At 56.8% G+C, this 19,511-nt stretch overlaps 1 protein-coding gene across 2 annotated transcripts in view; it reads right to left on the reverse strand.

Moving 5' to 3' along the window:
- GRID2IP (Grid2 interacting protein) overlaps window positions 1–18,806 on the reverse strand; it is a 35,253-nt gene extending 16,447 nt beyond the window's left edge. The window contains exons 1-5 of one of the 2 annotated variants that reach the window (XM_029219528.1): window positions 18,669–18,806; window positions 16,845–17,277; window positions 8,999–9,153; window positions 789–1,037; window positions 474–559 (exon numbers count right to left, since the gene is read on the reverse strand). In XM_029219528.1, coding sequence (XP_029075361.1) covers window positions 474–559; window positions 789–1,037; window positions 8,999–9,153; window positions 16,845–17,258 — 904 coding nt within the window. In that variant the 5' untranslated portion in view covers window positions 17,259–17,277; window positions 18,669–18,806. Of the gene's footprint in view, window positions 1–473; window positions 560–788; window positions 1,038–8,998; window positions 9,154–16,844; window positions 17,311–18,668 lie in introns of those variants that run through there. The other variant, XM_029219529.1, reaches the window with a different exon arrangement.
- Between the last annotated feature and the right edge of the window lie 705 nt (window positions 18,807–19,511).

Raw genomic sequence — 19,511 nt, forward strand, 5'->3', positions numbered from 1 at the left:
TGCCTTTTTCAAGATGCACCATTCCAGGAGCAAGAAGGGGCTGGCCAGGTGGGAGGAGGGGGGGAGTCCAGATTTGGGGGGCTGGGGGCTGGATAGTGGGAAGAGGCCCTGAAGCCCTGCTGCCCGCCCAGCAAGTGCCCAGTTCCCAGGGAATGGGAATGTGGTCTGGGGCTCAGCCTGGGCGGGCACCAGCTCTGTCCCGGCTGCCCCCGTGTCTCAGGCAGTGCCCCTTGCCCTCCCTGTGGACATAGGAAAGATCTGGATGGAGAACTTGGCTCACGTGGCACAGGGGTGACCCTGAACTTGGAGGGGGTTTGTCCTGACTGGGGAAGGTGGGTGATTTGGATCTGCTGCTCTGGGACACTCAGAGGACACAGGCTACTTGAGGTTGGTACCTGAAAGGGGGAGGGGCTGCTGAGCATCGGCCTAACAGACTCCCTCACCCCATCCTGAACAACCCACCCACACCTCACCAGGCAGGACAGACTCGATCCAGACAGGTCCGTGGCCGCGAAGCGTGAAGCCGAAGCTCTTGTTGCCCTTGTAGACTCGGACCGTCCTGGGGAGAAAGAAGGGGCGGGTGGGGGGCGGGCAGCGCGCCTTCCCCTGGGGAGAGGAACCTGGGGGGTGCAGGAGATGGCGACGTCCAGTGTCCCGCTCCCCTTCACCTCTCCTGGACCCCAACCCCCAGGTGTCCTCGCTTCGCCCCCGCACCCTCCGCCCGGGTCTCCATGCCGAGCCCACCGACCGAGAGGCGTCCGCAGCCCGCGCCCACTCGTCTCGGGTACCTGCGCGCGCCCCCGGGGCCGGCGCGGCTGCCGAGCAGAGAGGCGGCCTTGCGCTGGGGAGGCTCGTCGGGGCGGCGCGGGGCGGCGCTGGCGCGCGTGGACACCAGGAGGCGCTCCGGCCGTTCCTCGCTGCGGCTCCGGCGCAGCCGCTGCGCGCCCTGCGCCCGCCGGGCGCGGCATAGCTTGCCCAGCAGACCCTGAGACACCACCTCGTCGAAGCGCGCCCGGTGCTTCTTGGGGATGAAGATCCTGCGGGCGAGGACAGCAGAGTCGGGGCGCGCCCCCTGATCGCGCCCTGAACTCGGCAAACCTCGGCCCAAAGACTTCTCTTCGTGGGCGCTGCCCTCGGCTCTCCCCTCCACCCAAGGGTGGCGGGGGAATCAGCAGCCCACACCCCAAGTGTCCCCCTCGGTGCCCGGACTTGCGCCCCAACGGGCCCGGGCCACACAAAGGCCACGGCGCCCTGCTTGCTGCACTTCGGGAAAGTCTCGTTTCCACTGTCCCCATTACTCTGGCCTCGGGGCCTTCAGTGCCCTCAAAGCCCGTCCGTGGACCCGTTCCTCCTCTTGCCTCTGTCTTCCCACCTCTGGCCTCTCCCAGACTCCCTCATCTCATGCCCTCGCACCAGGCCAAACAGCAGATAGGGGTCCCCACCACCCACCGTCTCCCTGCCTGATTCCAGGCAGCTCTGCTGGAGAAAACTGAAGCCACAATCCGCTCCGGGGCCAGACTTCACCCAGACCCTCATCAGACTCCCCAGCTCCCAGCTTGCTTCTCCCAGCAGCCCTCTCTACCGCTGCCGCCTCAGAAAGCGCCAGGACCACCACATCCAGTCCTGTCTTGTACACTTTTGCCCAGGCTGTGGCCCCCACCTAGCACACTCTCTCTGCTCTTCTAGCGAAACCGGGCTCGCCCTTCAACACCCAACACTGGCCTTCCTCCAGTTTTGTCCAACATGTTTTAGGAAGTCTCTGCTCTCTGTGCCAGCCAGGCGCTCGGCTTCAAAGCTGAAGGCACTGTGGACCCTGCTCTAAAAGGAGTCACCCTGGAAGTGATGAGAGGCAGCGGGGAGGCTCACACAGTCCCCTGTTGGGGTCCACACCCTGGAATGTTTCCTTGGTGCCCATAGGTCTCCTCAGCAAGGCTGGAAGCTCTCAGAGGGCTGGGTCTGAAGCCTGGGTGTGACCAACAGTGACCAGCCAGGGCTCGGCACATGGTTGGGACTCAGAGACTCAGTAAACGGGGGTCTACCAGTGGCCCACCCATACTTCTGAGTAATGGCAGCAGTTAACATCCTGGTGGACTCCCTGGCCCATGGAAGAGGATTCTGAGGCTCAGAGAGGATCCCTAACTTTCCAGGGTTACTCGGCTGCCCTCGGCACAGCTGAGATGGAAGCCCAGCCTCTGGACCTCCGCACTGTGGCAGGGCTCTGTCGAGGGCCCCTGAAGGTCTGGTTGCTATCGAGGCCTCCCTGGCTGCATCCCAAGGCTCCCTTTCCTGTTCTTTCGACCAGGAGCCACTGCCAAGGGCATGGGAGGAGGGGAGGGAGCAGAGGCCTTGCAGCCACAGCTGAAATACAACGCCTCTGATGTCGCACGGTGGCCCCCGCTAAGTTCCCCCAATCTCTGTGGGTAGTTTAATAAGGTCAGTGGACACACTAAGCTACCTGGTGGGAGGGAAGGGATGTGGATCCTCAGGGAGGAGGGTGCATCAGGGCCTGCCCCCCACCCCCCAGTGAGCTCTGCTTCAGATCTGGATGTTCCAGGCAACCAGGAGGTTAGAATGATGGCCTGCTCAACTCTGCCAGGAGAGTCATCGCCTGATACACTCATCCTTGCCCACCCCCAGTGGTTCCCGAAAATCTAGAGCCTCAGTCGCATTCCCCACATGGTCAGTCAAGGTCTCCAGAGCCTGACTTCTCCTTCCGCCTGGCCTGCACCTTCCCCACATGCCTCATGCTCAGGCAAAGCAGAGATGACAAGCCGGAAACTGTCTACCTTACACTTTGGCTCCGGCACCAGGCTCCAGAAGGTATCAGCCCAACACCCCCAGCCCCTAGGTCCAACCTGCCACCCTCTAGCAGCAATAGAGGGTGGCAGCCGCCACCCTGCCCCTGCAGTGGAAGCCAGGTGAGTCACCAACTGCATAGGTAGGAGAAAGTTGGGTGGCCCATTCCCTCCTTGGTGTTCTTGGGGCTGAGAAGGAAGCCAAGGCTGCCTGGTGTGCCAGACGCCCTTTCTGGCTGGTGTGGGCCCTCCATGCGGCTCAGTCTGGCCCAGGCACCCCAGCCCTGGGTCTGCTCTGAATTGACTGGCCCAGCAGATCCAGATGCAGTGGGTGGGGTCTCATGGACCACTGTGGCTGATGGATTTGATGCCCCTTTGACCTGACAGCCTGGCTATGGCTGCCTCAGGACTCCCAGGTCCCTGCTATGCCAAGAAGCTTCTCTGTGGCCACAGGGCTCTTCTGGGTGCCACACAATGACCTTGCACTCAGAGTCAGTTCTCTTCTCTCTGGGGGATCAGGTCTAAAGCCAACTCCAGATTCCTACCCGGGGCTCCCATAGGGTCCTCTCTCTCCACCACATTCCCCGCCTTGTTCTCTGCCCAGTTCCCTCAATCAGTCCAGTCGTAGGAAGGAAAAAGGGCTTTTCAATCCCAGCCCTTGATCCCCGACCCGGATCCCGACCCCTAGGGCCTCGGACGGGTTCCGGGTGCCTAGCGCGGGAAACTCGCCCCTTTAATAACCTTCCGGTTTATGCCTGCCCTCCCAAGCCCCCGCTCCCAGCCAGGCTCGGTGGGTGCCCACCCAGGACAGCGAAGCCCCTCAGTGTCCCAGCCCCACCCCTTTTCAGGTCAGCCGGAGGCGGGTGCGTCGCACCAGGGTGCGCGGTTCCCGGGGGCTCTGGGCGCAGTGGGGAAACTACCGAAAGTGCCGAGAGAAGCCCTGGTCCTTCCCCATCTGAAGCCGGCGACGGCGGCGCGGCAGGTGCCGATGGGCAGGGGGTGACGGAGCCCGCGAGCAGAGCGAGGGCGCCGAGACTCCACGCGACTCTGCTGGGCGAGCGCGCTCGGCCCCTCCCGAGCCGGCTGGGCCCGAGGCCCCGCGCCCGCCCCCTCTCGGGTGGCCCCGCCCCTCCCGGCCCCGCCCCTCCGGGGGACCCTTCAGTCAGCTCCCCGCGAGCTGGGGCTGGTCGAGGCTGTCACGCCGCCTCCTCTGGCCCCCTCCACGAGCACCTCCCCAGGCGCCTCGCCTCCGACCCCTCGGGCCGCGGCGCTCCGGAGAGTCCCCAACACCCGAATGCAGCGAGGCCGAACCCGACCGTTCAGAGGAAGCTCCGACTGCCTTGTGCAGAGCCTGGGAAGGCTTTCTGGAGGAGGTGGCCTTTGCGCTGGGACTCGAGGACTCAGCAGGTGTCGTCCAGAGAGACCCTCCCTTCCCACCCAGGGGGAAGCTCCAGAGGAGAAGGGGCTAGAGAAGGAGGCCTTGAATGCCGTTGTCAGCCGCTCAAGCTGCACTCCGAACAGTGAGGAGCCGCGGGAGGGTATAAGGATTTAAGGGGAGGCGGAGGGACCCCGAAGGTTTTGGTACACCAGGGGAGGGGTGATGCTGGGAGGGGCACAGCAAAGGATGTTGGGATGGGACAAGTGGCCAGATTCTAAAACACAGGAAGTCAAGTTAATGAGACCTGGTGAGTGAGTGGAAATGAGGAGGGGGTGGCCAGGTTGGGGCAAGTCCCAGGTGAGGGCAGTGGGGGGAACAGAGGGCCTCCCCAGGATGGGCGTGTCCTACTGGGAGAGGGGAGGGGAGGAGCAGCTAAGGGGAAGAGACGGAGATAAGGGGAAAGGGGGCCTGGACCCCTCCTCCAGCTCTGGGCCTGCCACAAAGCAGGAGCAGGCCCCAGGGCCCCCACTGCATTGTCATTTCTTGCTGATCCGAGTCCTAGCTTCAGGCTGGAAAGGGTGAGAATCTGAGTTCTGAGGACCAAAGGATAGATGCCGGGGAGCCAGCCCAGGGCATCCTGGGAGGGGTCTCTCAGGGACAGCCTCAAAGTGGCAGGGCGCTGGGGGCAGGGGGGTCAGCACAAGGAGGCGGCCACCACCCAGACAGGCTGGAACCGCAGAGGCAGGAAACCCTGGGGACTTTGCCTCTGCCTCGGTCTTTGCGGGGAACATCCTCCATGATCCTGCCTGCGTGTTTCCTGCAGCCCGTCACAGGGAGGCCCCTGCAGACCTGACGGTCAGTCTCTGTCCTCTATCCAGGCCATGCTGCCCAACACACTTCAGCCCTGCGTGCCTGGCCCCAGGGAGGCCACCACTCTGGGGTGACCTCTCACGGCTTTATGTCTCCCCTGCGGCAGCAGGAAGCCTGAGCCGGTGCTCATTCGGTGTCCTCCCCGTGCCTGACCTCAGCCCTGCCAGGGGGAGAAGTGTCTGAAAATCCTCACAGTGAGCACAGCTCCCTGTCATCCACAGGGCCACAGCCGTCCCATCATGATCGAGCCATTTCTGGTTGTTTGGTACCAGCTGTGATGGCCCTGAGGCTGTGAAGACCGTCCACGTTGCCGTGGGCACTGGAGACGCGACTACGGAGCCGATGCTCCTGCTCGAATCCAGACACAGCCAGCAGTGCACTCGCTGCCTTGGGGCCAGGTTCCCCCCCCGCCCCCCAGCACAGTGAAGGCACCAAAGGGGCCAGCAGCTGGTGCATCTGGCCAGATGACCCATGGCAGTATGGGGTGGGCCAGGCTGGTCCTGCTGAAGTGTCTGCCCCAGCAAGAGGGTGCTACCAAAGGCAGGTCACACCAGGGCAGTGTTTCTCAACTGGGGGTGATTTTGCCCCACAGAGGACATTTGGCATTGTCTGGAGACAGTTTTGGTTGTCACAAAATGAAAAGTGGGAGGAGGGCGTGCTACTGGCATCTAGTGAGCAGAGGCCAGGGATGCTGCTAAGCATCCTACAACATGCAGGACAGCCCCCAGCAACAGAGAAACATGGGGCCCCAAATGTCGATAGTGCCATGGTCAAGGAACCTCTCTAGGGAGAAAGAGACCTTCCCTAGGGGAAACCAATTTAACGGAGCACATACGAGATGCCTGGCACTTCCCCCTACACAGTGTCATAGAATTTTCCAAGGAGCTTTGTATGATGGTGGCGCTGACACTTGTCATTAAAGCAGAGGAGGGTGAAGGAGGTGCTCACACCCTATCCCCCAGGTTCTCAACTAATCCCTTCTCTGCTTTGCCATTGGCAGAGTCCACTTACATGCTTTCCTGCCAAGAACCCCACGGGGAACACGTAGAAATGACCAACCCCATTTTTATGGATAAAGTGTAGAGGTTAGTGAAGCTGCTCAAGGTCACACAGCCAGTGAGTGGACTGGGGGTTCGCTAGGTCTGCTGGGATTCAAAACACAGCTTCCTCCACCACCTCAGCTGTGTGGTGGAGGTGCACTAGCAGAGCACAAAGCTGACTTTGCTTTCCTGTTCCCTCCTATCCGCGTCACGCTTTCCAAACTACCTGGCCTGCCCTAATTAGAAAGTCATTTTATCACTTCATCAGACTGGAATCCCTTTGGGGATAGACCCAAATTAGGCTCTGAGCCACAGGAGTAACTGCTGTCGTAAAGAAAGATAAGACCCTTTACTTACAACATCGCCACTGACCCAAATCTCACCCTCACAGCCATGCTAAGATGACGAGGCCACGTTGAATATTAAGTCGTATTTGATATCCATTAAACTCAGTGTTAAAGAGTGACATGTGGCTAGTGGCTACTGCGCTGGGTGGCCCAACTTCGTGGTCTCACTGCTCCTTCTCCTTTCTCCCCAAGTCTGCCAGTTGGGCCACTGGGACCACCCCTCAGAGGCCACACGGTGATTTGGGTGGGTTCCAGCCTCTGTCGAGTGTGCACACACATGAGCACAACACACGCGCACACGTGTATCTTTACCTACCCTTTGCTGCTGCACCTCTCATTCAAGCCTTGTCTCTCCTCAGTCGGGGGGTCCCAAGGCCAGAGCCCTTCATGGCCCTCTACCAAGGCAGGGTGGGTCACAGCTAGGCACAGTTGGGTACCCAGGGTTGGGTTGTGTGTGGCACCACCCTCGCCTTGGATCTCCGGGCTCCACCTCTGTGGCTAGATGCCTGGCCCTGATGAACTATCTTCCCACCTCCACAGGGCGCATGCCACACCCCACCAGTCACTGTCTAAGCTCCAGCACCGGAACTTGCTGCCTGCTCCAGGCAGCCTGCCCTGACTGCCCTGTGTTGAGTCCATTCTCAGCTGCCCCTCGGCTGATGCTCAGCTCTCAGAATCACAGAAAACTGTCCGTGATTCCTCCATGCCTTCTCTGAGCTCTCTCGGGAAGGTGCTGCGTGGGGATCATCACTTCATCCCTGGAAACCAGTACATGGGCACCAGAGCACACCAGTACACCAGAGGGGTGGTGGAGGGGGGGGTGGGGAGGTAGCGGGATGGGTGGCTGAAGCCAGGCTGCCAGGGCACCCCTCTCCCTGCAGAGCCCAGCTGGGCACCGCCCCCCCCTCCAGCAGCCTCCCCAATTTTCCTGTCGCCCTTGACGCTCGGACAAGAGGCTGCTGTTTCATCCTCCCCAGCAGCGCCCCGGGGACGGGGACGCTGCGGGGACTGGGCATCCCAGGTGTCCGGGGTTCCCGGTTCCCAGGCTCTAAATCGAGCATGCCCAAGGGGGTGCCTTTCCACCTCGACTCTTCCTGACCCTCTGCCGGCCGCTCGGGGGACGAGCCGCGGACAGGAAAGGCGGGCGTAGGGGCTGTCCCGGGAGGCAGACCGGCTGACCCGGCAGAGGCGGCAGGGACGGAAGCCTGGGCAGCGCCGGAGGGAGATGAGGGACCGAGGGGGCCTCCAGCTGAGTCTGGCGGCTAACAGCCTTAAGACACGCATGCCAACTTCCCAGGGACAGCCTGGCCGCCCGGCCCCTGGCCCAGCACTGGTGCGGAGGGGCGGGGTGGGGGGCTGCCCATCCATCACCTCCCCAGGGAGCCCTCAGCGCCAGCGCATCATCTGTTCTGCAAATTTGGCTCTAGAAATAACTTTTTTTCTCTCCGGATTTTCCCAGCAAGGGGCAGGCCCCTAACTCACCCCAGGCAGCTCATGGTGGCCTCTTTTGTGCTCTGCTGCAGAGCGGAGACGCTGCGCCCGGGCTTGGGGAGTGGGGGTGGCCAGCCCGGTCCCTGACATTGGCCAGGCCCAGAGGGAGGGGCAGGCTGCGGGGTGAATGGCAGCGAGGGGAGGGGGCGGGCTGAGCCCAGGAAGGGGGAGGGGCGGGGGTGGGGGAGCGTCACAGGCCCTGGAGGCAGGGGGTGGAGAGCCAGCCCCGCAGGACCCGTGCAGGGAACACATCATTCAGGCCCACGGGGGCCTGATCAAAGCTGTGCGGTGCAGGGCAGGATGGGGGTGGAGGTGGGGGGCCGGTTTCAGGAGATTCCCAGGTGTGGACCTACCGGGAGATTTTTTTTTTTTTTCCTGAAGGAGGAATTTAGAAGGTCCAAAGCTGAGCAGAAAGTGCACAGCTAACTGGTTCATGTTCTTGTGACTGCTATTCATTTGCTGTGTGACTTTGGGCCAGTCCCTTAACCTCTCTGAGCCTCAGTCTACCTCTGTGGAATGGGGACAATAATAGTGCTGGTGGGATTCAGTGAGAGAGTGTTCGTCTAGGGACCTGGCGAGGTTCTTGGCACGCAGCTGTCATCATCAAAGGGCAGAGAGAACACACTGTTTATAGGATGGGGAGGAGGGCGGTGCCCGGGATGGACACAGCACAGCTCCAGGCTTCCTTGCCTTGACACTGCGCCATTACTCCCTCTCAGTGAAGAACTAGGATTGTCTTGGTGTCGCATTGGAGATTTCTGTGATCTGGGTTTTGGGACAGAGCAGGGCAGACTGTGACTTGAGCTCAGGAGGTGGGTCTTCTCTGCAGCCAGTCCCAGCCCAGCAGTTAGCAGCCCTTTCCTTCTCACTCAAAGTGATGCCTTGGCGGCCAGCAAAGCCAACAGCTGACCTTCCCAGCAGCCTTCGGGGTCACTGGCCCACCCATATCCTGGAGCTGACGGGGTGTTGGGGTCCAGCTCAGGGGCGGGCCACGCAGCAACAGCAGCAGCAGAGCCCGGGGTGGTGGTGGGAGAGTGGACACCCCTGCTTGCCCATCCTGCCCCCCAATTGAGGTACCTGAGGTTCTCCAGGAGGGGCCCACGGGCCTCGAGGGGCAGCACCAGGGTGAGCGCCCACACCAGCTCATCCACCCGCTGCTCAGCCGCGAACTGCTTTAGAGCAGCGAACATCCGCTCCTTGGTCATCGGCTGGTCCCCCAAGATTTCATCCACCTGCGGGGAAGGGTCTGATGAGTGGCCACAAGGGTCCCAGGGCAGAACACCAGGGAATCAGTCACCTCCCTCCCTTTCTCCCCCAGGACAGCTGACATGGCAGCCCCCTCTGGGCCCCCGTGAGAGCTCCTTACCCAGACCATGCCATTTCAGAGCTCACAGTAGCCCAACGAGGTGGGCGGGGCCCGTATCTTTGTTCTGTATCTAAGGAAACTGAGGCTGCTGGGGTGGGGTGACTTACTCAAGGCCATGGAGTCAGGATTCAAACCCAGAGACAGCCCTTCTACTGAATATCGTGAGGATTAAAGGAATCCATGTAAGGGCTTAAAACACGTGCCAAGCACTCTGTAATTGCTAGTTACTAGCATCATAACACTATATTCCCTTCCACCATACTCCTCCGCCGAGAGATCCCACAGAGAACGTTCTGGCTCCACAAAAAGGCCCTGGGGTGCACGCGTCACCCCAAATTCTGGTTTCCTCAATGCTCCCTCTGGACTTTTGTTTTCTTCACCTTATTGTGCAAACCAGCTGAGGCCAGACAGAGCACATCTACTCAGAGGAGCCTACCGGACATGGGCAGCAAGAGTGTCCAAAGCCTAAAAATGCGCCTGTCATTTTACCCAATGATCGTGCATCGACGAATGTATCCTTGACGTGTCCTGACAAGTGCACGACGATATATGAGTGAAGAGGTTCACCTCTGCATTATTTATGATACTGAGACACTGGAAGCAGTATAAATATCTGACATTACAGGCTAAATAATTGTAGCACATCCATTTGGGGGATATTTCCTTGGCTATGCAGCCAAGATGGGAGGAAATCCCCAACCAGGTGAGAGGCAAGGTCCTGGGCCTTATGTTGCAGCCTCGGGCAGTCGGAGGCTCTTGCCCAGGGCTTTTGCTCTTGAAGGAATGACGCAGAGATGTGGGGACACGGAGCTTGTTCAGGGCAGTGGCAGAGCCCTGTAGCGCGCCCTGAGCAGACTCATCCTGAAGGGTGTTTAGGACAGCTGTGCTCCAGGTGGCCCATCCCTTCTTGGTCCTAAGCCTAGGTCTCCAGCACTGATTCTATGAACTCTTCCTCCCACAAATTCCTTTTCTGCCTCAGTTAGCGGAGTCAACTTCTGTTGTTTCACAGCCAAGTTCACTCCATACTCTGCAATATTGGATATCATTGATTCTAGGGTGAGCACTTTTTAAAAAAAAATTTTAACATCTTTGAAATCAGGTTGTGTCCTATGGCTAGTTGTCATTCCTGTGCATGTATGAATTTGGTCATAGGTTTCATATTGTTACTTCCATTGAGTTATATACATTGCGAGTACTAAATATGTCCAAATAAGTCTAAAAGCCCTCTTCCACTAACTACAAATTAACTGACAAGAAGATAAGGAAGCATGTGTCACGGGTCAGTTGGCAGGGATTTTTCTTTCTTGGTGGTAAATAAAACAAGTGCATCTTGCAATTGACAGTGTTTAAGGTTTGGTGCAATGTGGTACCATTTGGCCAGAGAGAATGATGCTGTAGGTCTTTATTTAAAAACCATGAAATGGGGAGTGATGGCTAATGGGTGCAGGGCTTCTTTCTGGGGTGATTAAAAAGTTCTAAAATTGTGGTGATAGTTGCACAGCTCTGTGAATATACTAAAAACCATTGAAGTGTACACTTTAAATGAATAAATTGTATGGTATATGAATACATCTCACTAAAGCTGTTATAAAATACATAGAAAATGTTTGTGATAAACAGGTAAGTGAAAAAAACAGGTTATCAAATGGAACACACGGTATTACATTTTTATCATAGATAATTACACATATGTCTGCACAGGGAATATGCACTAAGGTTTATAGTGATTTTGATTATTTTTATGTCAATGGTTTCCATTTTTTAAACAGTGAGCTTATATGACTTATACAGTCAGGAAAAGGCATACATGTTGTCATTGCTTCTTTTTTTCCCTTTTTCTTTTACTGTGGTAAAAATGCACATAACATAAAATTTACCACAGTAACCATTTTCATATGTACAATTCAGTGGCATTAAGTACATTCACAGTGTGGTGTAACCATCACCACCTTCTAGTTCCAGGACATTCTCATCACCCCAGATGGAAACGCTGTACCCATTAAGCGGTCACTCCCCATTCCCTACTTCCCCAGCCCTGGGCAGCCACTAATCTATTTTTCTGTTCTATGGATGCTCATACTGAATATTTCTTATGACTGGAATCATATGCTATGTGGGTTTTTGTGCCTGGCACCAATACTTTTTTTTTTGCCTCACCGCATGTGGGATCTTAGTTCCCCGACTAGGGATCGAACCTGCACCCCCTGCAGTGGAAGCTCAGCGTCCTAACCACTGGACTGTCAGGGAATTCCCACTAATACTTTTAAAAATGCAGCAGTTAACCATTGTCTGTCCATACTCCAGGAGATCCCTGCCTTGTTAGTCCGGGGTCTGGGGGTGCCTCTGGGTACTGACATCCTGAGCTAACCCTGAAGCAGGGGTGGGAGGCTGGGCCACTTGGTGAGTCTGGGAGTTTGCCATGCATCTCTCTCAGGACCGTGCAGGTGCAATTTCGGCCAGAAGTGGGGCTGTTCGGTACCCCCTTCCATCCACCTCCAAACTTCTCAACAGACCCAGCATCCCTCCCCTCCACCCTCCACTCTCCTGGGCAAGGCCAACCCACAAGACCACAGACATTACACTGTACACACACACACACCAGAGTCCCCACCCTCTCTTCCTGCCACCTACTTGTCACTCAGCTGTCAGCTTGAAAGTCCCCTCCTTAGGGAGCCTTTCCTGACCACTCCGTTCAAGGGGCCCCCATCACTCTCTCATCTCCCTGTTTATTTCCTCCCTTAATTGATCATCATCTCAAATAACTGTTTATTGATTTGTCCACGTGCTCATCATTTCTTTCCCCACAGGCATGTCAGCAGCTATGAGAGCAGGCTCCCCTCCAGTCCTGTTCACAGCTGTTTCCCCAGCCCTTGCTCATCAGAGGGCTACAGTCAACAGCGGCAAAATGCATGGATTTCAGTGTCTCCACAGCCTCCTTCCCTTCAGCTCATACAAATGTTCACATCTCTCCCAGTAAATAAAGTCCTCCCTGATCCCACAACCCCACCATCCTCTTCTTTTTCCTGCTCAGAACTGTCTATACTTGCTCTTTCCATATGACTGTCCTTACCTGCCACAGTCCACCCCTTGACTTGCCACAAGTGCTCCCTGACACCGCTCTGGACAAGGACCCCAGATGGTGACGCCTAGATCTTGATCTTCAGCCCAGAGCTTTCTCCTGAACTTCAGAACTGTACATCCAGCTGCTTTCTACGTGGTAGCACAAGGGGATTAAGGAAGGCTTTCCAGAGGTGGTGACACCATAGAGGATGAGCAGGTATTAGCAGGTGGCTTCCAGGGCATCCAGCCAGAGGCCACATTCTGTGCATGCCTGAGTCCCGGCACCTGCACACCAGGTCTCCCTCACCAGGTGTGATGGCCCGAGACATAGACCTGACATCTTACTCCTATCCAGACCCGAGCACAGGGCTTGGTGCATTCAGTGAGCGTTTACAGAACTGAACCAAAGAGCTGGCAAGTGGCCGGCCATTCTCGAGGTGCATTTCCTGCAGCTCCCCCGCCGACCTTTCTTTCCCTCTCGGTGTGTGGGGCAGGCTGCAGTACCAGGCACCCCTCCTCGAGAACCCGCCAGACCGAGGAATGTTAGTGGCTTTGAAATCAAAGTCAGCTGCAGCCTCGATTCAAAGGAGAACATGGCTAGGGGGAAAGACGTTTTATGTAAGAAAGAGGAAAAAATAGTTCCTCCCTCCTGGGGCCCCTGCCACAGTGCGGTTTTGGTGTCAGCTATTACCGAGATGCTCTCAGCCTACATCTAAGCATGATGCGCCATCACGGGGCACTAATGGATTTTCTATTAAATATCAGGCTCTTCAAGGAGGACAATCTGGGGCAGGACGAGTGCTGGCGAGAACCTGGGAGCTGATTGGTCAAAACCAATGGCGGACGGCGGGGGGAGGCGCTCCACAGACACTGTTGATCTTCCTGAGGCAGTCTTTTTTTGGGATTTGTGGAGCTGCTTGGGGGAGCTCTAACCAGAATCTACCACTCTCCATTCCCTCTTGCCAGAAAATGCACCACAGCTGACCTGGGCAGCTGGTCAGATTCCTCCCTCGGTCATGACCCCTGGCCCTGCTTCCTGGCCAAGTCTGCATGTCCACCCTGCCCTTCTGGGGCCTCTGATGGGCCCCCTTCCGACTCTCCAGGGATCGCATGGAGTCTGGGACAGACCTTTGGTTCTACAGCAGGTCATCTGGCATTACAGCAGACTGTACTAGTTGCTATGGTCTGAATGTTTGTGTCCCCCCAAAATTTGTACGTTGAAAACCTAATGCCCCAGGCGATGGTATTAGGAGGTGGGACCTTTGGGATGTGATTAGGTCATGAGGGTGGAGGTCTCATGAATGGAATTAGTGCCCTTATAAAAGAGCCCCAAAGAGCTCCCTCGCCCCTTTCACCATGTGAGGACAAAACCAGAAGTCTGCAATCCAAAGAGGGCCCTCGCTCAACCATGCTGGCACCCTGTTCTCAAACTTCCAGACTCCAGAGCTGTGAGAGATAGATTCCTGTTTATGAGTCACCCAATCTGTGGTAGTTTTTTACAACAGCTGGAATGGATTCAGGTGCTAGCGCTCACCAATATCTCTAGGTCTCCCCTCCTTCCTGGACACACAGAGGACTACACTTCCCAGCATCCTTTGGAAGCAGCAGTGTGACTGGTTCTAGCCAATGAGCATTGACGGGAGGTGCAGTGGGTGGATTCCTCCCTTAAGAGTTGAGGCCCAATCTTCTTTTATTTTTAATGAATATTTTCTTAATTTTTTTAGTAGTTACCATTAAATTATTAACACATGTATTTAACTAAACAACCAAAAAAAAGAAAATGACCCGAAGTCTGACATTAATCTCTGGCCCCCTCCTAGATAAGAAAAGAAATTTACGACACTTTACTATGGAACACAGCTCGCCTCCACTTATCACCCTATCATATTCCTTGTTAGTATCGCTTAGAATTTTAATTTTGTGAGGCACAATCTTTTATGCTCTCTTCCTCTTCTATGGGAATCTTTGAGCTTCATGTTGAGGTGGAGGAGTCTGGAATGCTGGGACCTCATGTAGAGGTCAGCCCTCTGGACACTTAGAGGACTAAAAGTGGGGGTAAAAATTAACTGTGGTGGGTGAAAAGGCATCCATATCTTTGATGTTTGTTGTTACGGGCGAGCTTATTATGGAGATAGGAAAAAGTCACATCTTTTGAGGAGCTGGACTCTGGTGACCTAGGAAGGCCAGAGCTGAGTCCTGTGTGTATGTGTGAGTGACCGCCTGGACCTGGCTAGAGGCTGGCCTGCTTGGGGGAATGGGGCTGAAAGGCTCAGCTGAGGTCCTGCCCAGACAATGGTTTATGCTGGGGCACATGGTAGAGGTGAGGCTCCTGAGGGGAGTCAGTTTAGAAGGAGGACTGGGCCAAGCTTAGGTGCTGGAAGAGGCCAGGTGGGTGGGGATCTGATACCTGGGCAGTGAGCTGGGAGCCATTTGGGCAATGGCCAAACTCCAGCATGGCTTCCTGGCCCCTTCGCCCCCAAACCCCATGGCCAAACCCTGCCAAGGGCAGGACTGAGCAAATCCACTTCCATGGAGGACAAGGAATGGTATCTGAACTCAAGTGTCCCAAGTACCAAGCAGATACGAAGTTTCCAGGACATTGGGCTTGGCATCCACATGGGGCCTGAACCCTAGGCAGGGAGAGGGGAGTGTCTAGGCTCCAGACTCTTTCCTGGCTCACTTGTTGTTCAGTTGGAGTTTCAGTCAAATGAGGGCCTTTGGACCACATCTGAAGGCCCTGGAGCGTAGGTATATGAGGGCGGATGGCCTGAGGTAGTTGCTGCACTGAGACCTTCCCAGTAGACGTGATCGTACTGGGCAGCCTCTTCCTCATATATGTGTCACATCCCAGGTTTCTCGGGTTTGCCTGGATTGGTCCAGTAAAGGGATATGTTTCCGCAAATCAGGGATTTCTTGGGATTCTGGCCTGAGGCCAACACCATCCTCAGCCTTTCCTTCCCAGCCCCGGGTCCCCACCTCTCCTGGTGGCTACCCCTCACTTCCTGAAGGTGACTCAGGCCTTGGGCTCTTCTTTCGGCTGGAGGCCTTGGCCATTTCTGGCTCCTAACCCTCAGTCCTCAGGGAAGTCCTAACTTTCCACCTGAGAACACTCAGAGCCTGTTTGTGCCAAAGCCTGACAGGCGATGCCTTTGGAGGTTTGGGGGACCCAAACCTGGGCCTCCTGTGGCCAACCTGCCATCCAGACTGCTGTGTAAGTCAGGGCCAGATCCCGGTTTTGTGGGGGCTTGAAACAGGTGTGGTTCTTTTACTTATTTATTTATTTTTGGCTGCGTTGGGTCTTCGTTGCTGCACACGGGCTTTTCTCTAGTTGCAGTGAGTGGGGGCTACTCTTCGTTGCGGTGTACGGGCTTCTCTTGTTGCAGAGCACGGGCTCTAGGCACACGGGCTTCAGTAGTTGTGGCACAGCGGCTCAGTAGTTGTGGCTCGCGGGATCTAGAGTGCAGGCCCTGTAGTTGTGGCGCATGGGCTTAGTTGCTCCGCGGCATGTGGGATCTTCCTGGACCAGGGTTGGAACCCGTGTCTCCTGCATTGGCAGGCGGATTCTTAACCACTGTGCCACCAGGGAAGCCCAGGTGTGGCTCTTTTAAAAATAACACTATGTACTATGGTCTGAGTGTTTGTGTCCCCCTCCCCAATTTATATATTGAAATTTTAACCCCCAAAGATGGGGCCTTTGGGAGATGTTCAGGTAATGAGGGTAGAGCCCTCATTAAGGGATTAGTGTTCTTATAAAAGAGACCCAAGAGAGATCCCTAGCCCCTTCCACTCTGTGAGGACACAGCAAGAAGGCCACTGTCTGTGACCCAGGAGGGGGGTCGTCACCAGACACTGATCTGCTGGCACTGTAATCTTGCACTTCCCAGCCTCCAGAACTGTGAGAAATAAATTCCTGGTTTTTATAAGCCACTCACACTCTGACAGTTCATTTTAGCAGCCGCAGTAGACTAAGGCAGTATGTTACTAATACGGGCAATAGAAAGAATGATCCACTACCACACACAACAGGGATGAAAGTCACAGATATAACATGACCATAAGAAGCCCAGCACCAAAGAGTACATGTTATATAATTCCATTTATATGACGTTCACAAACAGGCAAAAGTCATCTATAACGATGGAAGTCAGCATAGTAGCTACCTCTGGTTGGGGCAGATAGGGAAAGGATCACATGAGAACCTTCTCATGAAGGAGAAGGTGAAGGAATCATTCTATGCTCTGCATTCTATTACTGTCTTTATGCTATTAATCTACAGGTTGATCAGGGTGGTAGTTACAACGGTGTATGCCTAGGTAAGATTTACTGAGCTGTGCATCCGTATTACCTCAATAAATAAAGAAAAGCAACTCCCACAGATCAAGCCCCTGACGTGCCCCGCCCACAGTGCCCGCCCCCCAGAACAATAGCCCCTAGAGCCCCACCCCCAGACCGCCCCGCCTCCTAGGGCCCCGCCCCGTACTGCCCTGGGCGCCCTACCTTGCGGCTGAACTCCTGGGCTTTGCGCCTGCGCTCTCGGTGCACGGCGTCAGGGCGTTTGCGGCCGGCCAGGCGTAGCAGCTCGCGGCCCAGAGAGAGGCCGCGGCCGGAAAGAGGGGGCCGCGAGGCTGTGGTCAGGGGTGCACAGCCGGATCCCGCGCTGGGGCCGCCGTCGGGGCCGGGGAGCACGCCCAGGCTGGGCGGCACGCGCGGGCAGCGCCGGGCCAGGCGCACGAGGCGCTCGCGGCTCAGGCCGCCCACGGCCAGCCCCTCCACCTCCAGGATCTGGTCCCCAGGCCGCAGACCCCCGGTGTGTGCGCTGCTCCCTTCGGCCACCTCCAGGACGAAGCAGGGACCCGAGCCGCCCAGCCGGAAGCCGAAGTCCTCAGGCCAGCCCTGGTTGGTGGCTGGCATGGCAGTGGTGTCCGAGCAGCTGGAGAGGGCGAGAGACAGCACACTGGGCTGCGTGTCGCTCAAAGACTCAAGGCCTGTGCTAGTCCGAGTCTCTACTCCTTCCTCTCTGTCTCCGTGTGGAGGATGAGTTCTTAGGATATTGTCTGAACTCTTGGATCCAGTTGTGCCCGATTCACCAACTCCCATGGGGCAATGGGACTTCCCAGTGGTATGAGCTCACAAATTCCTACTGACTTTGGGGGTTATTTGCCCTTTGAACTGCCCTCCTTGAGGAAGCGTGATATGGCTGATCTGGGGGCTCTGGGCTCCTGGCCTTACGACAGGCTCGGGGTTGGGGAGGTGACTCTGTCCTCCAAACGCAGATGATCCTGTGGGCTGGAGACGCAAACACATCATAGGGAGGCGAGGCTGACACGTCATAGGTGAGGCTTAGTTTTCTGGGTAAGAGTCCATAGTTCTGAGAACTTCTTGAAGCTGGCTTAGAAGAACGTCTGAGGGCTGGATTTTGAAGGCCCTGGTCTCGGTACCCCTCAGCCCTCCGAAGGTGTTTGGAGAGCCCTCCACCCACACTATGGGTGTCATCCTCCCACTGGCTCCCTCTCCCAGGAGCTGGCCTCTCCCAGGACACCTGGGGAACACTTCTTAGAACCGTTGGGGGGCAGGGAGGAGGTCCAGGCTTCCAGGAGCATCATGGACTGTGGGAGGAAATGTCCCTGAGTGACATTGAGTGAGAACCTGTGTCACCTGCCACCAGAGTGCACGGTGTGAGAACTCCTCACACTTGGTGGGGTGGGAGCTGCCATACCCCGAGGCTAGCAGGCTCACTCCCGAGCCCACCCCAAGGGACCTGGTCCTCTTCCGCCAGGCAGTGGTGCCACCATGGAGCCTCAGGGACACTTACTCTGTCACATGGTGGTATCACTGGCCTCCTGGGTCTGCTGGGCCCAGGCGGGGTGGGGGCATCCCCGTGTCTTGGATGGGCCTGAGCTCAGTTCTTGTACCACGAGAGAAGCAGTCAGCTCCTCCACGATCAAAGAGGGGCTGGCTGGAAACTGTGCACACCTATTCTGACCAGCGACCTCTGGCAGGGCTGCCTATCAGAGGCCAGAACAGGCAACTCCTAACACATCTACACCCAACCTGGGGAGCCTGCACAACCAAAGAGGCTGCCAGCAAGCGAACCCTGCTGGGCATTTGAGCTGTGTCCAGCCCTCCAGTGCGTCCACAGCCCTGCAGGTTGACCAAAGCCCTCTCTCACCCATGCAGAGCTCCCCGTCTGGGTCACTCTCCTCCCTCATCTTCCCCTGGAAACAGGACTCCAGGCTCCCAACAGGGCTTACGAGAGGCAGGCATCCCAGGGCTGCCCATCCCAGAATATTGGGTCCCCCACCTCCCTCCAGGTTTGCTCACCTTCCTCCCTGGTGACGGCAGTGGCTGCAGTGACAGAGCACAGTGCTCGCGGGACACCTGGGGACACTCGCTTGTTGCCGGCCCTCTGCTGCTCAGGGCCTTGGCATTGGTTACTGATGCGTCCGAGGTGACAGCTGGAGTTTCTAAGGCAAAGTGATCCTCTGAGTAACCCGAGAAGGCCCCGGTTACCAGGTGGACCAGCAGGATGGTTGGACAGCTTGGCCAGGGCCCAGAGTGGCCGGCCCCTGCTGTAGGGTCCTGGGGGATGCGCAGTGGTCCTCAGGCAGGAGTGAAGACTGACTGGAGCTAGGCCTGGGGCCAGGTCCACCCCTGAGGTCACAGAGCTTGGCAGGTGGGTCAAGAGGATTCAACTGGGCTGTTTGGGAGTGGGGGCAACGGCACAGGGGACTGATGAGACTCACTGGGGCATGGAGATCCAGTCCCCACGGAGGACACCACCTCCGGAGCCCCACAGGCCAGGTTTATTGGCAGGAGAAAGGGAGACCCAGTCCAGAAAAAGACGTTTGGATGGGAGAAAAGATGCTGACCTAAGTAATTTTGGAAACGAGCAGGGTCTGTAAAACGAAAGGCAAAAGGAACTGTGCATAACACTGTGCTCTAGTTGGGAAAGTTGTTCCCTACAGGGGTGCGGGTTGACAATTCTGAAACCACACTACGTGCACACTGGCACTGAACAGCTAAGTCAGTGGATCGCGGGAGCCAGGTTTCTCCCTGTTGGAGTGGGAGATTACAGATGAGCAAAGGGGAAAAGCTGGAATGACCCGCGAGGCACTGGATTAGTCAGGAACAGCGGTATGAACTCATGCTTAGCCTACTATGCAG

Source organism: Monodon monoceros, unplaced genomic scaffold (genome assembly GCF_005190385.1).
Source record: "Monodon monoceros isolate NGI ecotype Baffin Bay Population unplaced genomic scaffold, NGI_Narwhal_1 Super_Scaffold_13, whole genome shotgun sequence".
NCBI classification, from domain to species: Eukaryota; Metazoa; Chordata; class Mammalia; order Artiodactyla; family Monodontidae; genus Monodon; species Monodon monoceros.